At 37.4% G+C, this 21,709-nt stretch overlaps 2 protein-coding genes across 2 annotated transcripts; both read right to left on the bottom strand.

The window, feature by feature from the left end:
- Positions 1-17,704: 17,704 nt before the first annotated feature.
- HRG_04718 (RNase H domain-containing protein) lies at positions 17,705-19,423 on the bottom strand (the record flags this gene model as incomplete). Its single annotated transcript, XM_044863189.1, has 5 exons — positions 17,705-17,904; positions 18,086-18,156; positions 18,247-18,781; positions 18,833-18,914; positions 18,974-19,423. The coding sequence occupies 5 exons, from the start codon at positions 19,421-19,423 to the stop codon at positions 17,705-17,707; spliced, it is 1,338 nt and encodes a 445-aa protein (XP_044721803.1).
- An 850-nt stretch (positions 19,424-20,273) lies between these two features.
- Positions 20,274-21,360, bottom strand: HRG_04717 (endonuclease-reverse transcriptase domain-containing protein; the record flags this gene model as incomplete). Its single annotated transcript, XM_044863188.1, has 5 exons — positions 20,274-20,337; positions 20,381-20,477; positions 20,523-20,607; positions 20,671-20,769; positions 20,905-21,360. 5 exons carry the CDS (start codon positions 21,358-21,360, stop codon positions 20,274-20,276), a joined length of 801 nt encoding a protein of 266 aa, XP_044721802.1.
- Positions 21,361-21,709: the final 349 nt, after the last annotated feature.

The raw sequence follows: 21,709 nt of genomic DNA, 5'->3' as shown, positions 1-21,709 counted from the left end.
TATCGATAAAGCGGAGTTTTAACTAGGATTCCTAGGCCTAGTACTCTAGGCTTATATAGGCGATATCGAATAAGGGCGCGGGGTTAAGGTAAATAATAAGCTCGTAGCGCTTATTAATTAGTATATAGTAGTCAGCACGCTTAACCTAGTATATTATTAGGCGGTCGCTAATAAAAGGGTTAGATAAAACTTACGATAGTAGACTTCTATATACCTATAGTCCTAAAGGACTTATAATAGGCCGTCTTAGCGGCGTCGAAAGCCTTAGCTAAATACTATACTATAATAGTAAGACGGCGCTAATTAGCCTCCTTAAAAATAAGCACGCCTACGTTTAAGCTATCGTCCTTAGTATCCTCGTTACTAGTCTTTAGCTTATTAAGCTTATATAAGTACTTAACGATAGCGACTATATTAGCCTAGTTACTAAATATAAAAGTAGCGGCCTTAAGAAAGATTAGCTTATTAATCGTAATATTTAAAGCTAAGGGGAAACTTACCTAGTTATAGGTCGCGGTATATCTATAGTATTACTTATAGCGCGTTAAGGAAACCCCTAAGAAAATATAGCTAATCGAGAGCACCTTAATAAGCTTAAGCTTAGTTATATTATACTCCTTAACGACTATCCTAAAATAATATATATACTAGAGCTTATAAGGGATAACCTTATAGGCCTTAACCGGGTAGGCTATAACCTTAGATTAAGTGCGCTTCTTTATAAGAGCGCGACCGCCTCGTGCCGCCGCTTAGGTGCCCTTATCTCTAGCGCCGCCGTTCTTAGGTTCGTCGGTAAGAAGAGTTAGATCGCGGCCGTCTCTATTATTACCGTTATCGTTATCTTAGCCTTTATTTAGCTAAGTATTAAGATAGTTTTAGCCCTCGTTTAGCTAGGCCTTATCGTTAATATCGGCCTACTTATTTTAAGGAGCGGCTTAAGCGACGATCTCCTATTAGCTAGAGCCGCCCTATTAAGATAAAGTAGCTAGGTTATCGGTACTTACTTAAGAGCGCCTAGGCACGATCTCCTTACTAGTATTAGTATCGCTAATAAGGGTAATAGACTTATAAGTTTCCTAGCTTATAAAGGTAAGCTTATCGATAGCCGGAGCTAGGGTATTTAGTAGGGTAATAGGGGCACGACCCTCGCTAACGTTAGGTCCTAGACTAAAAGTCTCCTAGGACTAGGATTCCCCTATACCTTTCTTAGCTTTCTTCGCTAAGGGGGAACCAGCGTTACTATAAGACTTTTAGGCCGATCGCTTACGCTTTAAAGGCGAACCCGCCGCTACCTACTCCTATATACGGCGTAGGAAATTAGCGTTATAGTTCTTTATCTTTTTCGGCGTAAAAGGTATTATTATTAATAAATTATCGATAAAAAGTAATATAAAAAGGTATAAGGGATTAATAAAAAAAGGTATAAAACTCTATAGTAATCGTAGGTAAAAGAGTTAAAGAAGAAAAGAAAATAGAAGAAGTAAGAGATATATACGTACGCTCTTTATATTATAGTTACGCGGCCGATATATATGCGATACTATAACGGTTACTCGGCGGCTACCGCTAATATAATAACTATTAATATTATAGAGCGTAGACTAACGTATACTTATATAAGCGTATACGCGTAATATATAACTAAAACTACCTCTCTTCTTAACTAAATATATATAGTATAGCGAAAGTAATATATATTAAAGATATAGCTAAGAGGTTTATATAGGAAGGGAGATAATTATAAGAACGCTACTAAGAGGTATAGGCTAATAAAGTACTTAGGTATATAGTACTAATATATTAGTAGGGTATTAGTAGGGAATCGTACTTACCCCGCTTATATATTATAGACTTCTTACTACTTTAACTAAAGAGGAAAAATCCCTCATTTTATAAGCTTTAGTCTTACGATAAGGAGAATATAATATATATAGTATAGTACCTCTAGCTATCTCTACTACCTAACTAATCGTACTATAATACGTGTTCCCTTATACTTCTTTATTAATAAAGATATTAAATAAGTATAAAAAAGGGCTATAAATAAAGGAAAAAAGGATAGTTAAAGTAATATAATAATTACTCCCTTACTTTAATTACTACCCTTATAAGAATTAAATATCTTTACCTTACCTATTTAACCCTTTACTTTTAATTTTCTCTTTCTATATTTTATATATACTTTTTATATCTCTCTTTATAAGAGTTATAAGCTTAGAAGGAATAGAATTCTTATACCTTTTAGCTACTATAAAAAGTACCTTTCTTATATTTTTTATAGCTTCCTTTTATCTTTCTTACTAAAAAAGCTAATTTTTAACTAACTTTTCTACCTTTATTTTTATAATAATATTAAAAAATAATTCTTTTACTACCCTTATAGTCTATAAGATAATTTTTATAGAGCTTAAAAATTAAGATAAGTAGGTAAAGGAGCTATAGTCTTATATAGATAGGACTATTTATAATTTAGTCTTTTTTAATAAGTAAGACCCTTTTAAGCCCCCTCTTTATCTTAAGGTAATAGAATTTATAAAGGGAGCTTCCTTTTTTTCTAAGCTAACCTTTATATAGTAGAAAGCCTTTTCTACTACCTTAGGTAACTATAAAAGTTACTATAAGGAATACCTTTAAAAGATAAAGCTATTAACTATTATATATATAGCGATAATAGAATCTATTAGTACTATAAAGCTAATCTCTTTTTAAGAAAAAAAGACTTTTAAGTAATAGCTTTTAAAGCTTAAGACCTTAATAGCTCCCTTAAAAGGCTATATAACTAACTATATTAAGAAGACCTATATAATATACTTAAGAGCCCTTTTTACTAAGAACCTATATTACGACTATAGTTAGCGGGCCGTAAGAGAGCCGGCTACGTTTATATAATAAGGCGGCTTAGAATAATAGTCGGGATAAGAAGTTACTTAAGCTTAGCTTACTTAGAGCGTACGTAAGCTAAGTAAGCCTTATATAAATAGATTACTACTTAGGAGTATAGCTTATAAGTAAGCTATAGTAAGCTATAAAGGGGATTATAGCTAGGACCGTAATCTAAGGATAGTCTCTATAGGTATATATAGCTACCTACTTTTACTCCTTTAGATAAATAGCTCTCTAGCTTTTAATATAAATCTTTATTACGATTCTATCTTTAATTCTAATTACTTAGTTATAGTCTATAGTCTATAACCTCTAACTTATTACTAATATAATATATATATTATTACTTAGACTACGCCTTATTATATCTACTAATATAAACCCCTTAATAGGTTTATCCCTTAAGAATAATATTAGTCGTTATACGTTAAAAGCTCTTATTTAGTATAATACCGCGTTACTCTAAGTAATATTATAACTATTAATATACTTATATAGTAAGCTAGATTAACTAACTTTAGAGCTACTATATCGCCTTAGGATATAATACGCGAGATTATTACCCTTCGATAAGAAGTATAGTTACTTAGGAATAAAGGAGGTAATAGATAAGTTAGAGACCTTAAAGAAGTAGTTAAACTAAAGTAGCTAGGACTATTTAACGGTACTTATAGTACTCTTTAAGACTTTCTTACCTAACTTAAGGCCTACTATTAGTTTTACTTAATAAAACTTTCGAACCTAGTTAAAAAGGTACTCTATATAGGAAATTATTTATCTAAAATAGTACTTACTTAGTTTAGACCTATTATAAGGGACTATCTTAATAACTAATTAGTATAGCGAAATAGCGAAATAGATAAAGTCTTTACTAGTTTCTAAGGATTTAAAGAAGCTATTACTAAGGTATTTAAAATAACTAATAAAGAACGAGAAGCTAAATAGAAACTTTAAGAACTCCGATAAAGGACCTTAGTATTAGACTATACTACTAAATTCCGTTAAGTTACCTTAAAACTTAAATAAGACGACGAACCCCTTATATCGCGATTTTACGACGGACTTAAGGAAGAAGTTAAAGACGAACTTTATAAGGAAGATTAACCTAACGGCCTCTTAAACTATATCGCTATAGTAGTATAAATCGATAATAGATAGTATATATAATACTAAGAAAAGAAATAAGGAAGAGGAAACTAAAACCCTTCTTATAAGAATAACTTTAACCGACGCGCTAACTATAAAAAAAAGCGCGAAACTCCTATTACCTACGCTTATATAACTAACCTAGGTAGGATAGATCTAAATATAATATAGAAAAGTAAAGGAAAGTATTTTAACTATAGGAAACTTAGATATTACTTTAAAGAATATAGATAACCTTATAAAGAGAAGAAAACCTACTAAGTACTAGCCTTAAAAGGTAAGAAATACCTAAATACTACTAATAGATAGGAACTAAAGTATAGACTCCTTAGTTAGACTATATACTATAACGACGAATATATAGTATACTTAAGCGATAAAAACGGTATTAGATAGTTCTTAAAGTAACTAAAGAAAACCCTTATAATAATATAGCGAAGGGATCTTAAAATATAGAAATAAGTTAAATTCGTAGAACTAGAATACCCCTATCTTAAAGGAGTCTCTTAAGACTAGATTAAGAAGAACGGTAAACGATTCTAGGAAGATATATAAAATAAAAATCGATAATAATAACGGGCAGTCTATAAATAATATAATAAAAAAGATATAGATATAGCCCTTATACTTACGAAACTTAAATAATAACCTAAGGAAGAATAACGAAGTATTAATAATATAAGCTCTAAAGAATAAGAAATACTTAGAGAAATAGAAGATAAGAACGAACTTATACTACTACCCTTACTACTAAGGGAAAATACTACGATTAAAGAATACGCTTTATACTTCGAAGAATTTAAAGAAATACTTAAAATTAAAACTTAATAAATACCTTAAATTCTTATAGAAAACTAATAAGCTATATTAATTCGGTATTAACCGGTACTATATAAAGGAGACTATATTATTATCACGTATACTATATACGTTAATTAACGCTGTCGCTTATATCTAATAGGCGGCCATATCTTTTTCGTGACAGTTATGAGCCCGGGCGGAGGGGTTACCTCCGGAACTTCCCGTGACTGCGCACGCACTTGGCTAGCCTGGCGCGCATTACCCGAAGGCCCGTGGTTCGAGTCCCGCCAGCGCAATTGAGCGCGGTTTCAGTATAGGGCCTGCCTATATAAAAATTCCCGCTGTGGTCTAGGATATCCAGGTATCCCGGGACGAATTGACCCGATATCCCTAAGGGGGTGTGTCGCGTATACTATATGCGTTAATTAACGCTGTCGCTTGTATCTAATAGGCGGCTATATCTTTTTCGTAATAATTATAGCTATCGCTATAATCAATACCTTTATAGCTTTATAACGAGAATAGTAACTATAAGGAGAATTTAAAGATAATCTATAAATACTACTTACTTATAAGCACTATAAGTATATTTTATAGATATTATACGTTTACTTAGATTATATAATATACTTTTAAATAAAGGCACGATATAACGCCTTCTTAGTTAGGTTTAAGAGATAAGTACTTTTAAAACCCTACCTAAGTATAGAACTAAATTACTAGAAAATCGATTAACGCTACCTAAGTAACTAAGTTATATTATTAGAACCCGATTATAGCACGCTACTTAAATAATATAATAATTACGGTTTATTAATAAGATATCTTTTAGAGATATATAAAATCTATAAGTACGCTAAAATAAAAGAATAGTATAACGCTACTTACTCTAAGATATCTAAACCCTTAATCTTTTAAAGACTTATATAATAAGTTAAATATAATAAAGAAGATTATAATAAATATATATACTTAAACTATAGAGTTTATAAATACGAAAAAGCATAAGTATAGTATAAACGATATAATAGTATACTAAAAGATTATTAGTAATATATATAAAGGCTATAAGCTATATTTAACTAAGGAAAAATCGATATAGAAATACTATATAAAAAATAAAAAGATATAGAACGAAAACTTAACCTTTAGTACGAAAACAAATAAAATTATAAAGTATAGTACGTAATTAACTATAAAGTAGTATAATATAAATAATATAGCGTCGAGAAATAAGAAATCTTCGATTAGCTATAAGGAATTAGTCTCTTAAGCCCTAATATAATACTATACGATAAAAATATAAAGAAGTAATATTAATAATAAATTAAAGAAGAATACCTAAATAAAATAAATAAAGACTAAGTAAAAAATAAGGTATGCTATCTATAAAAGGGCTATAGACTAGCACGATATAATAAGATCTAAGGACCTTATATATAGTAATAGTAAGCTATAGCAATTAAATAGTATTAGATATCTAAGTCGCGGGATATTATATACGTATACTTTTAGACTATAGCGCGATAGGTAATTACGTCTTACCTAGAGTTATTAATTATTACCGACTTATATAGAGATATAAGAAAGATCTATATAAACTTATAAATATCGAAGGCGAGGCCTTTAACTATAATAATAGAATTATTAATATAGAGATTAATTACCTTAATATTAATATCTAGGGCTACGACTAATAAGTTAACTTCGATATTATAGATATTAAAGAATACGACCTTATATTAAGACTTCTATAGCTATAAGAGAGTAACCTACTAATTAACTAGAAAACTAGCTAGCTATATTAAAACGAAGATATAAGTTTCTAGGACTAATAGATTTAAAAGAAAGTAAGATTTTATAAGAATTTAGCTATTAAATAGGATAAAAAAGATAACCGTTTAAGTAAATTATTATAGGCTTTAGTAATATAAATAAAAATAGTAACTAAACTAGCGGATATAAAATCGACTAATAAGACTTATATACTAACTAATATAGCTATATAACCTAGTATCTAATATAAATAGAATAAAGGATATAATATAAAGATCTAAAGAGTTATTACTACTTTAAGGAAAGACCTTAAATAAATTAATAAAGAGCTTAAGTTAAGAGAAACTAGCTCTTAAAAGAAAGAATAAAGCCTATAAGATAGAATAAAGAATATCCCTTAGGAATACTAGAAATATAATAAACTCTTTAAGGAAGAACTTAAGATAGGGTTACTTAAATATAGTTAATAGGACTATAAAATTTATCTTAAAGATAGAATAACGCTAACGTTTTATAAAATCTATAACTTAAACGAAAAGTAACTATAAACGCTATATAACTACCTTAACGAAAATCTATAAAAGGGATATATATAAACGTTAATATCTAAAGTAGGCTATTTAGTTATATTTATTTTAAAGAAAAACAGTAAGCTATAACTAGTTATCGACTATAGATACTTAAACGATATTATAATAAAAGACCGAATACTATTACTACTTATATCGGAACTATAAGATCGACTATATAGTAAAAAATAGTTTATAGCCTTTAATCTTAAAGGCGCTTATAACTTAATACGTATAAAAAAGGGATATAAATAAATAATAGCCTTTAGAACGAAATTTAGACTATTTAAATATCTAGTAATACTATTTAGACTTATAAATATACTAGCTACCTTTTAACGGATAATTAATAATATCCTACGCGAATACTTAGATATCTCTTAAGGTATATAAGTAAAAGCGGAATTTTAGGAAATTAAGGAATTACGTAAAACTATATAATAGAGGGGAAGAAGGAGTATAAGGTAGGATTTTCAACGGAATTTATTAGTAGTATATTAGTATATAAAAGAGGTGTTTAAGTTAATTATTCTCTATCTATTTACTAGCGGACATACTATCTTATATAGACAATTATAGCTAAACGGAAGAACCTTTTAGGACTAGATTTAAGCTGCTATATAGCCCTAAGACTAGGGAATTCCTTAATACCTTAAGTAAATCTAAAAGTATCTTAGTTCTATTAATATTCGTATTTAAAGGAGGTTAGTTATGCCGGTATTCTTAAGAGGTCTTAGCTAGTATTCTAAGCTAGCTCTATTCCTTCGATTCCCGATTATATAATAACCGGTAACCCGTTTAATATATAATAATATATAATATAATAAGCGATTTATACTCTATAGGATAAGATTTTATCTATAATTAATATACTACTTTTTAGCTTATATAATCGGGAGAGTATATTATAGCTGCTTTATTTATAGTAGGAACACCGTTCCTTATAATATCTTTATAGTAATATACCTAGATAATATCCTAATCTTCTTAGATACCTTAAAAGAATATAAGGAATATATCTATAAAGTACTCCGCGTACTTTAGAATACGAAGTTACTAGTTAAACTAAAGAAAAGTAAGTTCTATATATAGGAAGTAGACTTCTTTAGATATACGATCTTACTAAGAGAGATATAAATATAATAAGATAAAATTAACTTAGTTAAAGAATAGCTAACGCTAAAGAACGTTAAGGACGTATAAAGTTTCCTAGGATTTATAAATTACTACTAACGATTTATTAAAGATTTTAAAAAGATCGTAGTACTACTATATAACTTAATAAAGAAGGAAAAAGAATTTATATAAGACGATAAAGCTAATAAAGCTTTTAAATATATTAAGACTATAATTATATAAGAACTAGTCTTAACTACCTTTAATTTAAAACGATAAATCGAACTTAAAACTAATATATTAGACTTTACTTTAGGAGTATAAATCGGATAAAAAGATAATAAAGGAAGACTATAATTAATTATATTTTATTTAAAGAAGCTATATAAAATAGAACTTAATTACCTTATCTATAATAAAGAATTCCTTATAATTATTTAAGCTTTTAAGAAACTTTAACACTACCTTTTTAAAAGTAAGTATAAAGTTAAGGTCTATATAGATTATAAAAATATCTTTTACTTTATAATAATATAATAGTTAAACGGATAATAGATTTAATAGGCTAAATACTTATTAGAATTCGACTACGAAATAATCTATAAAAAAGGAATAGAAAATAGTCGAGCTAATACCCTTAGTCGATAAAGTAACTATAATATAAGGGCACTTATAGTAAAAAGATAGCTCTTAGAAATTAACGAAAATAGGAACTACTAGTAACGATAGCTAAATATAATATTTAAAGTATAACCTAATAACTTAACTTACTAAAAGATCTTAAAATAGATAAAAGAATATAAAGTACTAAATAGATATAATATAGAATATTTAGAAGTTTTAATATATAAAAATAAAATCTAGATACTATTAAAATTACGAGATAAAGTTATATAAGATATATATAAATATCTAATATATAGATAATAAGGAATCTAAAGAATAATAAAATAGATTAAATAATAATATAATTTCCTATAGCTTAAAGAAGTAGTATAATAAGTTATTAAAAAATATAAACTTTATATATAAAGTAAAGCTAAATAATATAAGCTATATAGAGATTTATAACCGCTACTAGTACTAAAGAAACTATAGGATTTAATAGCATTTAACTATATTATAAAGCTACTACCGTTAAAAGAACCTATAATTAATATTAAGTATAATTATATATTTATTATTACTAATAAACTAATAAAGTATAGATACTTCTTACTATATAAAGAAGTAAGTAATATAGAAGAGCTAGTATATATATTCCTATAAATAATTATTAGTAATTATAGACTACTAAATAAGATTATCTTTAATAAAGGAAGTATATTTATAGCTAAGTTTTAGTAAGCTCTTATAGTATAATTAAAGACGAAATATAAGCTTAGTATAGCTTATTACTTATAAATAAATAAATAAATAGAACGACTTAACTAAACGCTTAAATAATATTTACGATACTATATTAGCTACGAATAAAACGATTAAGTTAAATAGCTATTAATAGTATAACTAGCTTATAATAGCTTAGTTATAAAAATAACTTAGCGCTTACTAGTATACGCTAATTATAGATATAACCTAAAAGTATTTAAGGTTACTTAATAAGGACTATAAGTAGAACGAGTAATACTATAAGTAGATTAGCTATAAAGATTATATAAAGAAATATAATAAGAACTTTAATTTATTAGAGAATAAATATCTACTTACTATAACCGGATAAGATTATAGGAACTAATCTTTTAAGAGGGAGATATAGTTTACCTTATATAACGAAATATTAAAATAAAATAACTAAGTAATAAATTAAACTTTAAGAAACTTAGACCGTTTAAGGTTAAGAAAACTATTTTAAAAGTTAACTATAAACTTACGCTACTAATAATAATATAGATATACTTAATATTTTATATCTTATTATTAGAACTAGCGCTATAAAACGCTAAACTATAGGAAAAAATTAAAGTCGATAATAATTAAGAATATAAAATAAAATAAATACTAGATATAAGAAAATAAGGTTAGTAATAAGAATACCTTATTAAATAAAAAGGATATAGACTAAAGGAAAATACCTAGGAGCTACTTAAGTATTTAACCTACTATAGTTCTCTACTTTAATAGTTTTACTAAGCGAACCCTTACTTAGAAATATTGGGTTACTAAGAATAGTATCTTAGTTTAATACGTTTAAGGCACTAAATAATTAAACCTTACTAATAGTAATAGTTTCCTTATTTAATAAATAAACCAATTTATCTTAAGAAGAACGCGTTATACTATCTTCTTTATTAATAGCTTATATACCCCGCTAAAATAACTTCGTACCTCGGTCCTTTAAGAAACGCTTTTATTTCTTAATCTAAGCTAAGCGAGCTATTACTTCCTTTAACGCTTCTTTTACTTTTAGTTCGTTTAAATTAATCTTTTACTAGTAATTTATAATATAATAAACTAAAAAAGAAGGAATATTAGCGAAAAGAATAATAAGGAAGGAAAGGGATAAAATAAATAAGCGGACGCTATATTATAACTATTATAAGAGCGGCCTATAAAGGTATACCCGTTGATCTTGGTGTGGGGCCACAGCAGCCCAACTAAGTGTCTTCGCCACTTAGTTGGCCCAAAAAATCCGGCACAGCCCAAAAAATCCGGCACAGCAGCCCACCTCCAAAACGTCAACCCTATGCATCTCAACCGCGTTTTCTCGCGCAACTTGACTTTATTTACGTATCTTTTTGCCGGAATACATTATGACAGATAACATGGCTACCCTGGAGGCAGCAAAGCCGTTCTGGCGTCTCGTCGCGACCCCAGAGCCGATGTTCGTCGCTCAACACCAAAAAGAACGCCTCTTTCCGTGCGAGATGCGGCCATCCGTTACAATGTGAAGAGCTCATCCGTACAGAGAGCCATTAATTTCATAAGAAACCCCTTTTCCCGTGCTCCAGGGCGTCCATTGGCGCTGACGGAGGACGAAGACGACGCCCTGGTTGCGTATGTACAGTGGATGGAACGCACCGGCATGCCCGCCACGAGAGAGCAACTGAAGCTGTTGCAAATGCAATAAGAATGCGTCGAGATCCCAATGCCCGCCCGGTCTCGTCAAGTTGGCTTGACAATTGGCGTGGAAGTCATCCTGCGATCGCGAAGACGTATCTCAAAGCAGTTGAACGAGCCCGGAAGTCCTTTGAAGCCCACGGGTAGAAGAAGTCGAATTTTTCTCAAAGCTTCGAGAAATCATCACCAGCTACCGTATTGGCAGTTCAGAGATCTGGAATGAAGACGAGGCCGGAATACGCATTGGGTGCCTGCGAGAACGCATCCAAGTTCTCATCACGCGCACCACTAGAGTCAAGAGCACCCGGCCCCGAGTTTTAGACCCAGCAAACCGAGAATCCTGCACGGTAATTGCCTCAGTTAACGCAGTGGGGGACTCTCTTCCACCCTGGCTTGTTTTCCAACATTACCCTACCACCAACTGGGCCGGCATCGACATCATGACAGGCGTACGGTTTGCCCAGTCGCCAACTGGCTTTTCCAACGCAGAGATACACCTTGAGTGGGCAAGGCATTTCAACTGCTGGTCTTGGGCATCGTCAGCGCAAGCAAAACAGTCAGGAAATTCGCTGGAAGAGTGGTTCGGCTGTGACGAGCATCTTCGGCGCCCCAACATGGGGATGAGTCGCGGAGGCGCCGCCAAACCAACGGCCTGACGACGAGAAGATCTACCGATTGCTTGTTGTGGATGGCTTTACAGGGCATACCACCCTTGACTTTGCTGAGTATTGTATCAAGTTTGATATCATCATTGCTATTTTCCCTCCACATTCCACCCACCTCATGCAGCCGCTTGATGTTGGGGTATTCCAGCCACTAAAGTCAGCACATCAGAAAGCGCTTCGGAAGTCGCTCGCAGAAGGCAACATATCATTTTCGCGGGTCAACTTCCTCACAGCTTTTCAGGACGTATATGAGGCTGGCTTCACGCGGCATAACATTATGGCGGCATTTGAAAAAACAGGCCTCTTTCCTGTCGACCCAGCGCCGGTGATCACCAAGATCCTCCACGAGCAGCTACGACAACAGCAGCCGATCAATCCTGCATACGCCTCGCTCCTACCCTCGGAGACGCGTTTCCAAGTCGCCGCGGATGCCCTCAATGATATCCGGCAACGGTATGGGCCCTCATGAGCTCGCCATCACGAGAAAACTTGCGGGTTCTTGCGAAAGTGAACACCGAGTCTATCGCGATGGCGTCACATTCCCAGGGCATAGTCAGCGATAAGAATAGCCGAACCCAGGCGTATGCGAATCGAATGAAGAGAGGCAAGATTGTCAGGCCGCGCGGAGAGTTTATCACGAGCTCCAGCATGGCCGACATCACCCGGGAGTATGAGGAGCTCCAGGCAAAGCAAACCCGGCTTCAAACGCGCCAGGAGATAAGGATGCATCTTAAACGAGTTCGTGGAGAGATGCAGAAGATCCGAGAAGACTATAAAGTCGGGAAGAAGCAGTTAGTCAATGGCAGAGTCAAGACATTGAACTTTAAGCCCTGGCTAGAGTTTACGGGACGAGACGTTGAGTTCTACACTCTGGAGCAAAGTTGCGATACCCTCATGCGGGAGCTCAAAGAGCCATCCAAGGAATCCTTTTCTATGATACCACGAAGAGAAATAACTCCGCCAGAGATGTCAGGGCGCGCGCAGCGACCCGACCTCGCCCACTTACAGATATGTCGTCGTTGCCCGGCAGTGACGATACCGTCTATTTCACAGGCCTCGATCTTGACAAACATAGTGAGGATGGCGCCGACGATGAAGACGAGGACAATTTACTCGACACGCAAGAGAATATACCCTCATCGCCGCCGTTAGCAGCGGTTGAAGCGGTAGTCGATACACCATGCCCTCGACCGCGCACCCGATCGTCCAACAAGATACAGCAGACGCTCCAGGAACACAGGTATGGATAAAATAGCTCTCAGAGACGCACAACAGGCGAAATTACTACATAATACGTCTATTTGGACTCACAAACGCGGTCTTCCTATCTCTTCGACTGGAAGGCGGCAGCTCCTAAATAGGCCCAAAGACGTGATTTTTTCACTTTTCGTTGTTACTTGCGTCTTTAGGTGATCCGCAGCTATTGATCACATGTATATTTTAGCTATTTGAAGTCGCATTGACGGCACCATGAAGCGAAGCGTAGAATTTCCCTTGATTTTGCACCCCAAATTGAGGACCCTGCTGTGCCGGATTTTTTGGGCTGTGCCGGATTTTTTGGGCCAACTAAGTGGCGAAGACACTTAGTTGGGCTGCTGTGGCCCCACACCAAGATCAACGGGTATTTAAAATACCGATTAAAACGCTCGCTAACCTTATAAGTTAGGCCTAACCGAAAATAATAAGAGCAAGGTATAATTTTAATACTAATAATCTCGGTCTAGGATACTAGCTTTAATTATTAACGCGATTTATTAAAATTATAAGAACGCGATTTTTAAATATAACTAAATATACTATTAGTAGTATATCCTAAAAGGAAAAAGGAACGAGGAACGATATACTTACGCACGACGTAATAAGGGTATATTTATATATAGCGGCTAAGGTAGTAGGTCTTAAGGGTAAAACTAAAAAAAAGGGAGGTATCTTATTATAACTATAGTCTAGTAAACCGCGGGGACTAGTATATATTATAAGGGCACGTAATATAGGAAATAAGGAATATTAAATAAACTAATAGGCTAATTAAGTTTAGAGCGATAGGTTACTTTAGCGCTCTAACGCTCTATAGCTAGGATCGTAGGATCGCTTTAGCGCTCTAGCGCTCCTAGGCTATAGGATTACCTAGTACTCTCGGCGATCTAAGGAAGCTCTTAAGATATATAAGGAAGGAATAAAATACTCCTTTAAATAGATAGCTTAGTAGCTTTTAATATTATAATTATTATAATCTCTATTACGATCTTATCTTTAATTCCGATTACTTAATTACTTAGTTATAGTCTATAGTCTATAACCGTTAACTTATTACTAACGTAATATACTTATTATTACTTAGACTATACTTTATTATATCTATTAATATAAACCCCTTAATAGGTTTATCCTTTAAAAGTAATATCGGTTGTTATAACTAACTTAATATAAAGCTATAGTAAAATAGGTCTTACTACGCTATAAATATAAGATTATTATAGTTCTTATTAAGGCACCGCTTAAAATCCTAAGCTACGAACTAAAGGATATAGTAAAGGCGGTAAATATAGCCCTAAAAGCTATAAGCGCTATAGCGGTAAGGCGCCTTTAAAGTAAAGATATCGCGGTTATATTTAATACCTTAGCGAGAGCCTACTAAAAGAACTAAGGCTAGGTTAAGGCCGTATTTAGTTTAGAGGCTATAATTACCTACCGCGTATATATAGTAGTCGCTAAGAATATCCCTTTAAGGGTAGCGATAGTAAATAAGGAGCGATTACTTTATAAGATTATAAAAGTAAATAAAGCTATATTCCTTTAAGCCTAAGGGCTATACCCTTAATCTAAGATATTAATAGTAACGATTATACCTATTAAGGTTAGTACCTTAAAAGAGGCTAATAAGCTTTATAACCTAAGCTAAGTCCTTAAAGTATAAATCTTTTAATATAAACTTTATAATAAGTTAGTCTAACTATAAAGATACTATAATTATTATAGGCATAGCTATATTACTAAGCGGTATATATCGATATAACTTTATAGCTAATATAAGAGTATAGTATATAATAAGGGCAAGGATAATTATAAGGCTAAGAAGGGCGAAATCCCTTATAACTATATCTTATACTAAAGGGACTACTTATTATAAACCTAAACTTACCCTATAGTAAGTAAAGCCTAGGAAAAGGTAAGGGAAAACTACTTATAATAACCTTAATAGTTTGCGAATACTTAGACTTATACTAAGTAATAAGTACTACTTACTATTAAAACTTAAGGCGTTCTTAACTTAACCGCGGTTTAAAAGTAAGGACTAAGTAAACCGCGCTAAGATAAGAGGTCGAGCTTAAGATACCCGCTAGCTAGTAAGGCTAGGGAGGCTAAACTAAGTACGAATAATATTTATAGGTATAGTAAATAGAGAAGCGCTAAGAGATAGAGCGCCTCCCTCCTTATATAGTCGACCCCTTTTACCTTAACTTTACTTATATATAACTAAGAGTACTATTCTAGAATATATAAAAGAAATATAAGCTAGCTTAGTTAGCGCTTTACTATTAGGCTAGCTTTAATCTAATAGTACTATAAGAAGTAAAAGCTATACTAAGAGGTAGGGCCTTACCCTTTAAAGCGGCGCCTTATAGCTTAGTTTATAAGGAGGGGAGGTATATACTATATATATATAAAAGGCTTAGGCTAGGGACTTAGTCGCCTTAGTCTAAACTAGACTAAAGTAAGGTAATCTTTAAGGATAGTACTAAACTATAAATAATTTACTTACTACTAAGGGCCGCGAAGGCTAAAGCGTTATAAGACCTAAGTTTAATTAAACTAAAATACCTTATAGTAATAGTAAAGGACTTTAATATCTATTACCTACTTTAAGATAAATATAATAGAACCTTAGATAGTATAATATAACTTATATAAAAGGTAATAAGACTATAACTTAAACTCGCTACCTTAAGAGGGAAGTATATAAGATTCTTTTATAGCTAAAGGGATAGTACTATTAACTTAGCTTAAGTAACGCTAAAGACTAAGATATAGTATACTAGGCCTAACTTAGACCTAACTAAGTTAGACTATATCTCTTAAACTATTACTTTATAAGTTAACTCCTAGGCTTAGGCGCCTAAGCTAGCCCTAAGGTAGAAAGAAGTAAAAGCTAAGCTAGTTAAAGCTAAGACTATATCCTAGCTAGGACTATACTAGCTAACGCTTTAAACGCTAAAGGATATTAACTAAGACCTAAACTATATCTTTATTACTTTAGCGTAGATTATAATAGCTATAGTTCTACGATAAAGGTAAGTATTACTTAAGGGTAATATATAGTTTACCTTAAAGGTAAGAAGGGCGATAAGGGAGGCTAAGAGGGTAAGGAGGAAGTATAAGTAGGAAAAAAGTAAGGTAAACTAAGAAGACCTATATAAAGCAATAGCGGCTTAAAAGTAAACAGTCCGCGAGGTAAGGAGGGCCTACTAGTATAAGTTCTTAAAGGGATTTAGCGCTAATAATACTAAGCTCTAGAATATAAAGAGGTAAGCTAGACTTTATAGTAAGCTACTATTAAAACCGACTTATATCCTACTACTAGTTAAGGAGGGTAAGGACTAATTAATAGAAACCTTTAATAAGACGGCTTAGATATTAATAGCTAGGTTATTCCTATTAAAGGCTAGTATAACTTAAGGGCTACCTTAGCCTATAGCTAAGGCGACCCTTATAGTTAACTAATAGATCTAGCTAGCTAATATTATAGCGGCGCTAAGTAAGATAGTAAGCTAGAAAGCGGCGGGCTTAGATAGCGTCCCTTTAAGATTTATTAAAAAGTATAAACTAGCCTTAGTCTAATAACTAGCTATAATCTTTAACGCCTATACTTAACTTTTATATTTCCTAGAACGGTTTTATAGCGCGAATATAGTAGTAATCTAAAAGCTAAGTAAGAGGCCGGAAGCTTACTATATAGTAAAGGGATAAAAACTAATTTCCCTCCTACCTATAATAAGGAAAGTACTTAAGTAGATACTAGCTTAAAGGATCGCGGGAGCTATAAAAGCGAACGGTATCTTACTAAATAGATAAATAAAGAATAAGAGGGAGCGCTTTATAAAGGCGGCGATCCTATTAGTAATAAAACTAGTACGCGTAACTTAAGCTTAAAGGGGTATTATATCATTCTTATAGCTAAATATTAAGAGCGTATTTAATATAATTAATTATAATAAGCTTATAAGAGAACTAAAGCTTTAAGGATGCCTTAGATAGCTTATAAGCTTAATATAGAGCTTTAAAAGTAATAAAAGATCGACCCTTTACTTTAGTAAGAGGACCTTAAAGCTAACTTAAGTATTAATAAGAGTCCCTTAAGGATCCCCCTTATTCTTAATCTTATTTCTATACTATATAACCCCTTTATATAAGAGGCTTAGTATAATATATAGTATTTATATTATTAGTAAAGCTAATAATATAAATATAGTTAGTATTAGACCTAATAAGGCTATAATAATTATTATTATTATTATTATTGTATTTTCCGTCCAGCGACCTTTAGGTCGCTCAGGTCCCCGAGACGGGGCACAGGACGTGCTGAGCTGCTGGAAGTCTACTATCGCGGAGTAGGCCCACAATACGCGAAACGAAACGAGTACCAATCCGCGTCTTCTGCCCTTCCACAGAACGTAAACAATCCACCATTCAGCATTTCATCGGCTCAAAGGCGCTTCTTTGCTCAGCCTGCTGCCCGTCAGCGGGACGTTCAGGCGCGACAGCCATGTCTTTCGTTTTGGCCTCACAGGGCCGGTTCCGAGAGCACCCTCCGCCCGGCCGAGTCGGGTAAGAGAAAATGGGGTGTGTGCAAACAAAGGGAAGGGAAGGAGGAAAGCGGTTGCTGCCGCCTAGTGGCGAGGGCAGATCGTTCCAAAGAACGAGCTTGCCTTCGCCACCTTGACGAACTGGTCGAAGTCTCTGCCTATTGCTCGGTTGACCGCCGCGCTCGGTGAGGGTGCCAACCTCATCCGATGTCGCGGCGCGATCTTCCGGCAATAGAAGAGATGCTTTGGTTCTTTCGTCGACCACATGAGCACGTCAGTCGCGCATCGTCGTGGTTCAACCTTTCGTGGTAATCAGCGAAGTCCCCGTGGTGGGTTCTTGCTGCGAGCAGATGGTGGAGCAGAGGTCGTGGAATGGTAAGTTCTGGCGGGCAGCCAGTCGTGGCATCGAGGTCGAGGACCCTGTACTGTTGGGGTGCAGAAACTTCCCACCAGGCTTTGAATGCGTCTTTTGGTCGCTGCCTAGCGACCTTGCGCAGATATGCCAGCGTCGGAGAGCGTCTGCAGGCTCGGGTTGAGGTTCCTGCCTTTGCTAAGGCGTCTGCCTGCTCGTTACCTGGGATGTTGGTGTGGCCGGGGATCCAGCGGATCTCAGTGGCACCATGTTCTGCGGCCAAGGCCTGGAATTCCAGGAACTCCTTCTGGGAGGAATCTGACGGCATGCCTTGAAGACACGTCGCGACCGCGAGGTTATCGAGGCATACGACAATCTGGTCTGCAGCCGGGAGGCTCAACGCAGCACGCAGACCTCTAGGGAGCCTCGCCTCGGCATCAAAGACCTCAGCAAGCCCAAGACGGCCGTTACCGCTGAGGACGGTGAGTCCATCCTGATGTACCGCATAGCCGTACCCGCGGCTCCTCCGGGAGAGGGATCCGTCCGAGTAGACGATTGCTGTCCGTGGAGCAACTGATTGGAGCCACTCGCCGAAGTTTGCCGCCGATTCTTCTTTCGGCGCAGTTTGCAAGGGTCCACGCTGGTCGCTGGCGAACCTACGTGCGAGAAGGTCTGGCCTGGCGCACCTTGGGAGCAGCTCGTCAGTGCGACGCAGTCTGGTCCGGAAAGGTTGTCGTGGACGCTGGTATTTTAACTTAATGGCCCTGTTGATGACAGGGCCCGGATCGGCTTCGTTCGCACCGCAAGCGGGTGCGCTTCGTCGAGGGACTTGAGACGGGCTGCGAAGCGCGTTCGACACGCCTGGAGCAGGTGCGAAACTGGCGGTATGCCCGCCTCCCGGTGCCTGGCGCTGAGCGGCGTCGTCTTCCAGACCGGGAGGATGGCTCGCATGGCCGTGTTGAGCGACTTGTCCATCCGCCGGATGAGGTGCCGTATTCTTGATGGCCCTTCCTTTGCCGGCTTATTCCATCGCGGGCAGGTCATGCCCGGGTACCACGCCTCTGCCCCAAAGAACAATTGCGGCTCGATGCAGGCGCGGACGGCTCTCCGGACCGCACCTGGTAGGGGGCCGCGGTTGGTATTTGTCAAACCCTTGAGATGGTAGGCCACTGCTTGCGCTTTGGCAGTCCACTTCTCGACGTGCGTCTTGAACGTCAGGGTGCTGTCAAGCCAGATGCCGAGCCACCGCATGGCTGAGCCTGGCCGCTTTTCTACCTCGCCATGGAAGACTGGAGGTGCATTCCTCGGTGTAGTTCGGGAGAAGTGCATGACTTCAGTCTTCTTGGGGTCGAAGGTTATCGCGTTCGCGGTGCCCCATGTCATGAGTTCGTGAACATGTTTCGACGCTCTGTGGGCAGTCTCCTCCAGGGAGTCTCCGACGCAAAGGACGGCAGTGTCGTCTGCATAGCCGAAGCGCCCTTGGGGTTGCTCAGGCGGTAGATTGGCTCTGTGTATAGTAGGAAAATGGGAGAAGCTGGCGATCCTTGCGGCAGTCCGCACTGCAAGGGTGACGAGGGTGTCATGACATCCTGGTAGCGGACACGTGCTGCTCGGTCATGCATAAAGGCCAGCCCAACGAGCGACATTCCGAGGCCATCCTTGCTGCCGAAGGCGAAGAATGAGCCTGCTACGAAGGACAGTGTCGAAGGCGCCTTCGACGTCCATTGTCACGAGTGTGGCGACCTGCTTGCGCGAGAAAGCCTCCTCGATGTCGTGTACCAATGCGGCGACAAGGTCAACAGCGGACCTTTTCGGCAATGCGCCAGCTTGTTGTGGGTGCAAGACACCATAGTGGACGGATGCCCACGCCAAACGGCGCGCAATAAGCCGTTCGAGGCCTTTGCCCAGACAGGAGAGGAGAGAGATTGGACGCCAGGCGCGGGCCTCTGACAGGTTCCGACGCCCCGGCTTCGTGATCATAACCACTTCCGCTTCCCTGAAAGGCTTAGGATGGTGACCGATGTCGAGACAGCCCTGATACAGCTTGTGGACGAGGCTTCCAATGGTATGCCAGACGGCACGGAGCATCTTGACCGTAATGTTATCGGAGCCGGGGAGGTGTTACCCGTGCGAAGGGTCGCGTCCCGGACCTCCAGGGAAACGTTCTGAGCGAAAGGAATCGTCCTCGCTGTGTCCACTGGGACCCACGGATCCGTGATGTCATCCTGCGAAGTGCGACGTTCGAGCGTTGCTCGTCGCAGGGCGTTGGCTTTGTCTAGTTGGGTCTCATAGACGGTATCATCCACTTGCAGAGGCGGTGGTTGGAAAGCACCGGGCGATCTCAGCCAACGGACCGCCTTGAAGACGGACGCACTGTCCGTGAAGCTGTCAATCAGATCGCGCCAGTAACGGCGCTTGACTCGCCGCACGACTCTCTGGAACTTCCTTTTCGCGAGCTGAACCTCTCGGCCGAAACCGAGAGCGTAGACTCTCCTCACTGCGCGATACTCCACCGCGGCCAAGGAGCATTCCTCCGTCCACCAGGGCGCGCTGCGTGCGCCCTTGCGGACCGGCCGGCCTGCAGCTTTGGCGGCAAACTGAAGTAGGTTAGTCACTGCTAAGGCAAGTGAATCCAAGTCTTGAGGGGAAGCGGTTGACGGCTCGATAGCCGCCACGCCGTTTTCAACCATCTCTACGAAGCGTCTTATTTCCTCGTCAGAGGTAAGGCGAACCTTCCCAGTGGGTGGGGGCGCTACAGCGAGCTCAGGCAGGGTAGTGCTGAGCGTGAAGTGGTCGGAGCTGGTGGCAAGATGGTCTTCCACCACGGCATTGGCCAAGGCGATATTAGAGAAGGCAAGGTCGATCGTATTGCCATGAGGATTTGTCGGGACGTCAGCCGGGTTGAGCAGGTTCAGACCGTTGGCTGTCGCCCATGCAGCTACAGCCTCGCCGCGGCCCTCGATGCGGCCGGCTTGCCAGCTGTGGTGTTTGGCGTTGAAATCGCCTGCTACCAGACATCTGTTTGGCGCGGGCCATTGGAGTAGTATGTCGAGGGCCTCGTCGTATGACGGTTGGCGGTAAACGTTGACCAAAGTGATGTCGTTGACCGTGAGCCAAAGAATGTCACGAGTTGCCGCGGGCCTCCTCTGATCTACCATCAGCCCAGGCCTGCGGCGGACATAGGTCATGACTCTGGGTCGGGTGCTATTGTCTTCCCAGCTGTCAACCGGGAGAAGGTGTCGTAGGCGGGATGTGTTTTGGTAAGGCATCGGCCGCCCTTTGTTTCTGTCCATGGCTCCTGGAGGAGCACCACATCGTAATGTTCGGAATCGGCGAGGGCAAGGGCGCAGTCGTGCGCCGGCGAGATCTTGCCCACGTTCGCTTGGAAGACTCGCAGAGTCTTATTGCCACATTGATTTGTGCGTGGGTATCTCGTCATGGAGAGACAGAGTCCTCAATGATGCGTCGCTTCTTCGTAGGAGAAGCAGATCTGTGTCGTTGGCCTCCACCCGGAGGTTTGGGTGCCGAGGCCATCAT

Source organism: Hirsutella rhossiliensis, assembly GCF_020360975.1.
Source record: "Hirsutella rhossiliensis strain HR02 chromosome Unknown scaffold00004, whole genome shotgun sequence".
Lineage (NCBI taxonomy): Eukaryota > Fungi > Ascomycota > Sordariomycetes > Hypocreales > Ophiocordycipitaceae > Hirsutella > Hirsutella rhossiliensis.
The sequence above is the reverse complement of the archived record's forward strand: the minus strand, read 5'-3'. Positions and strand labels throughout refer to the sequence as shown.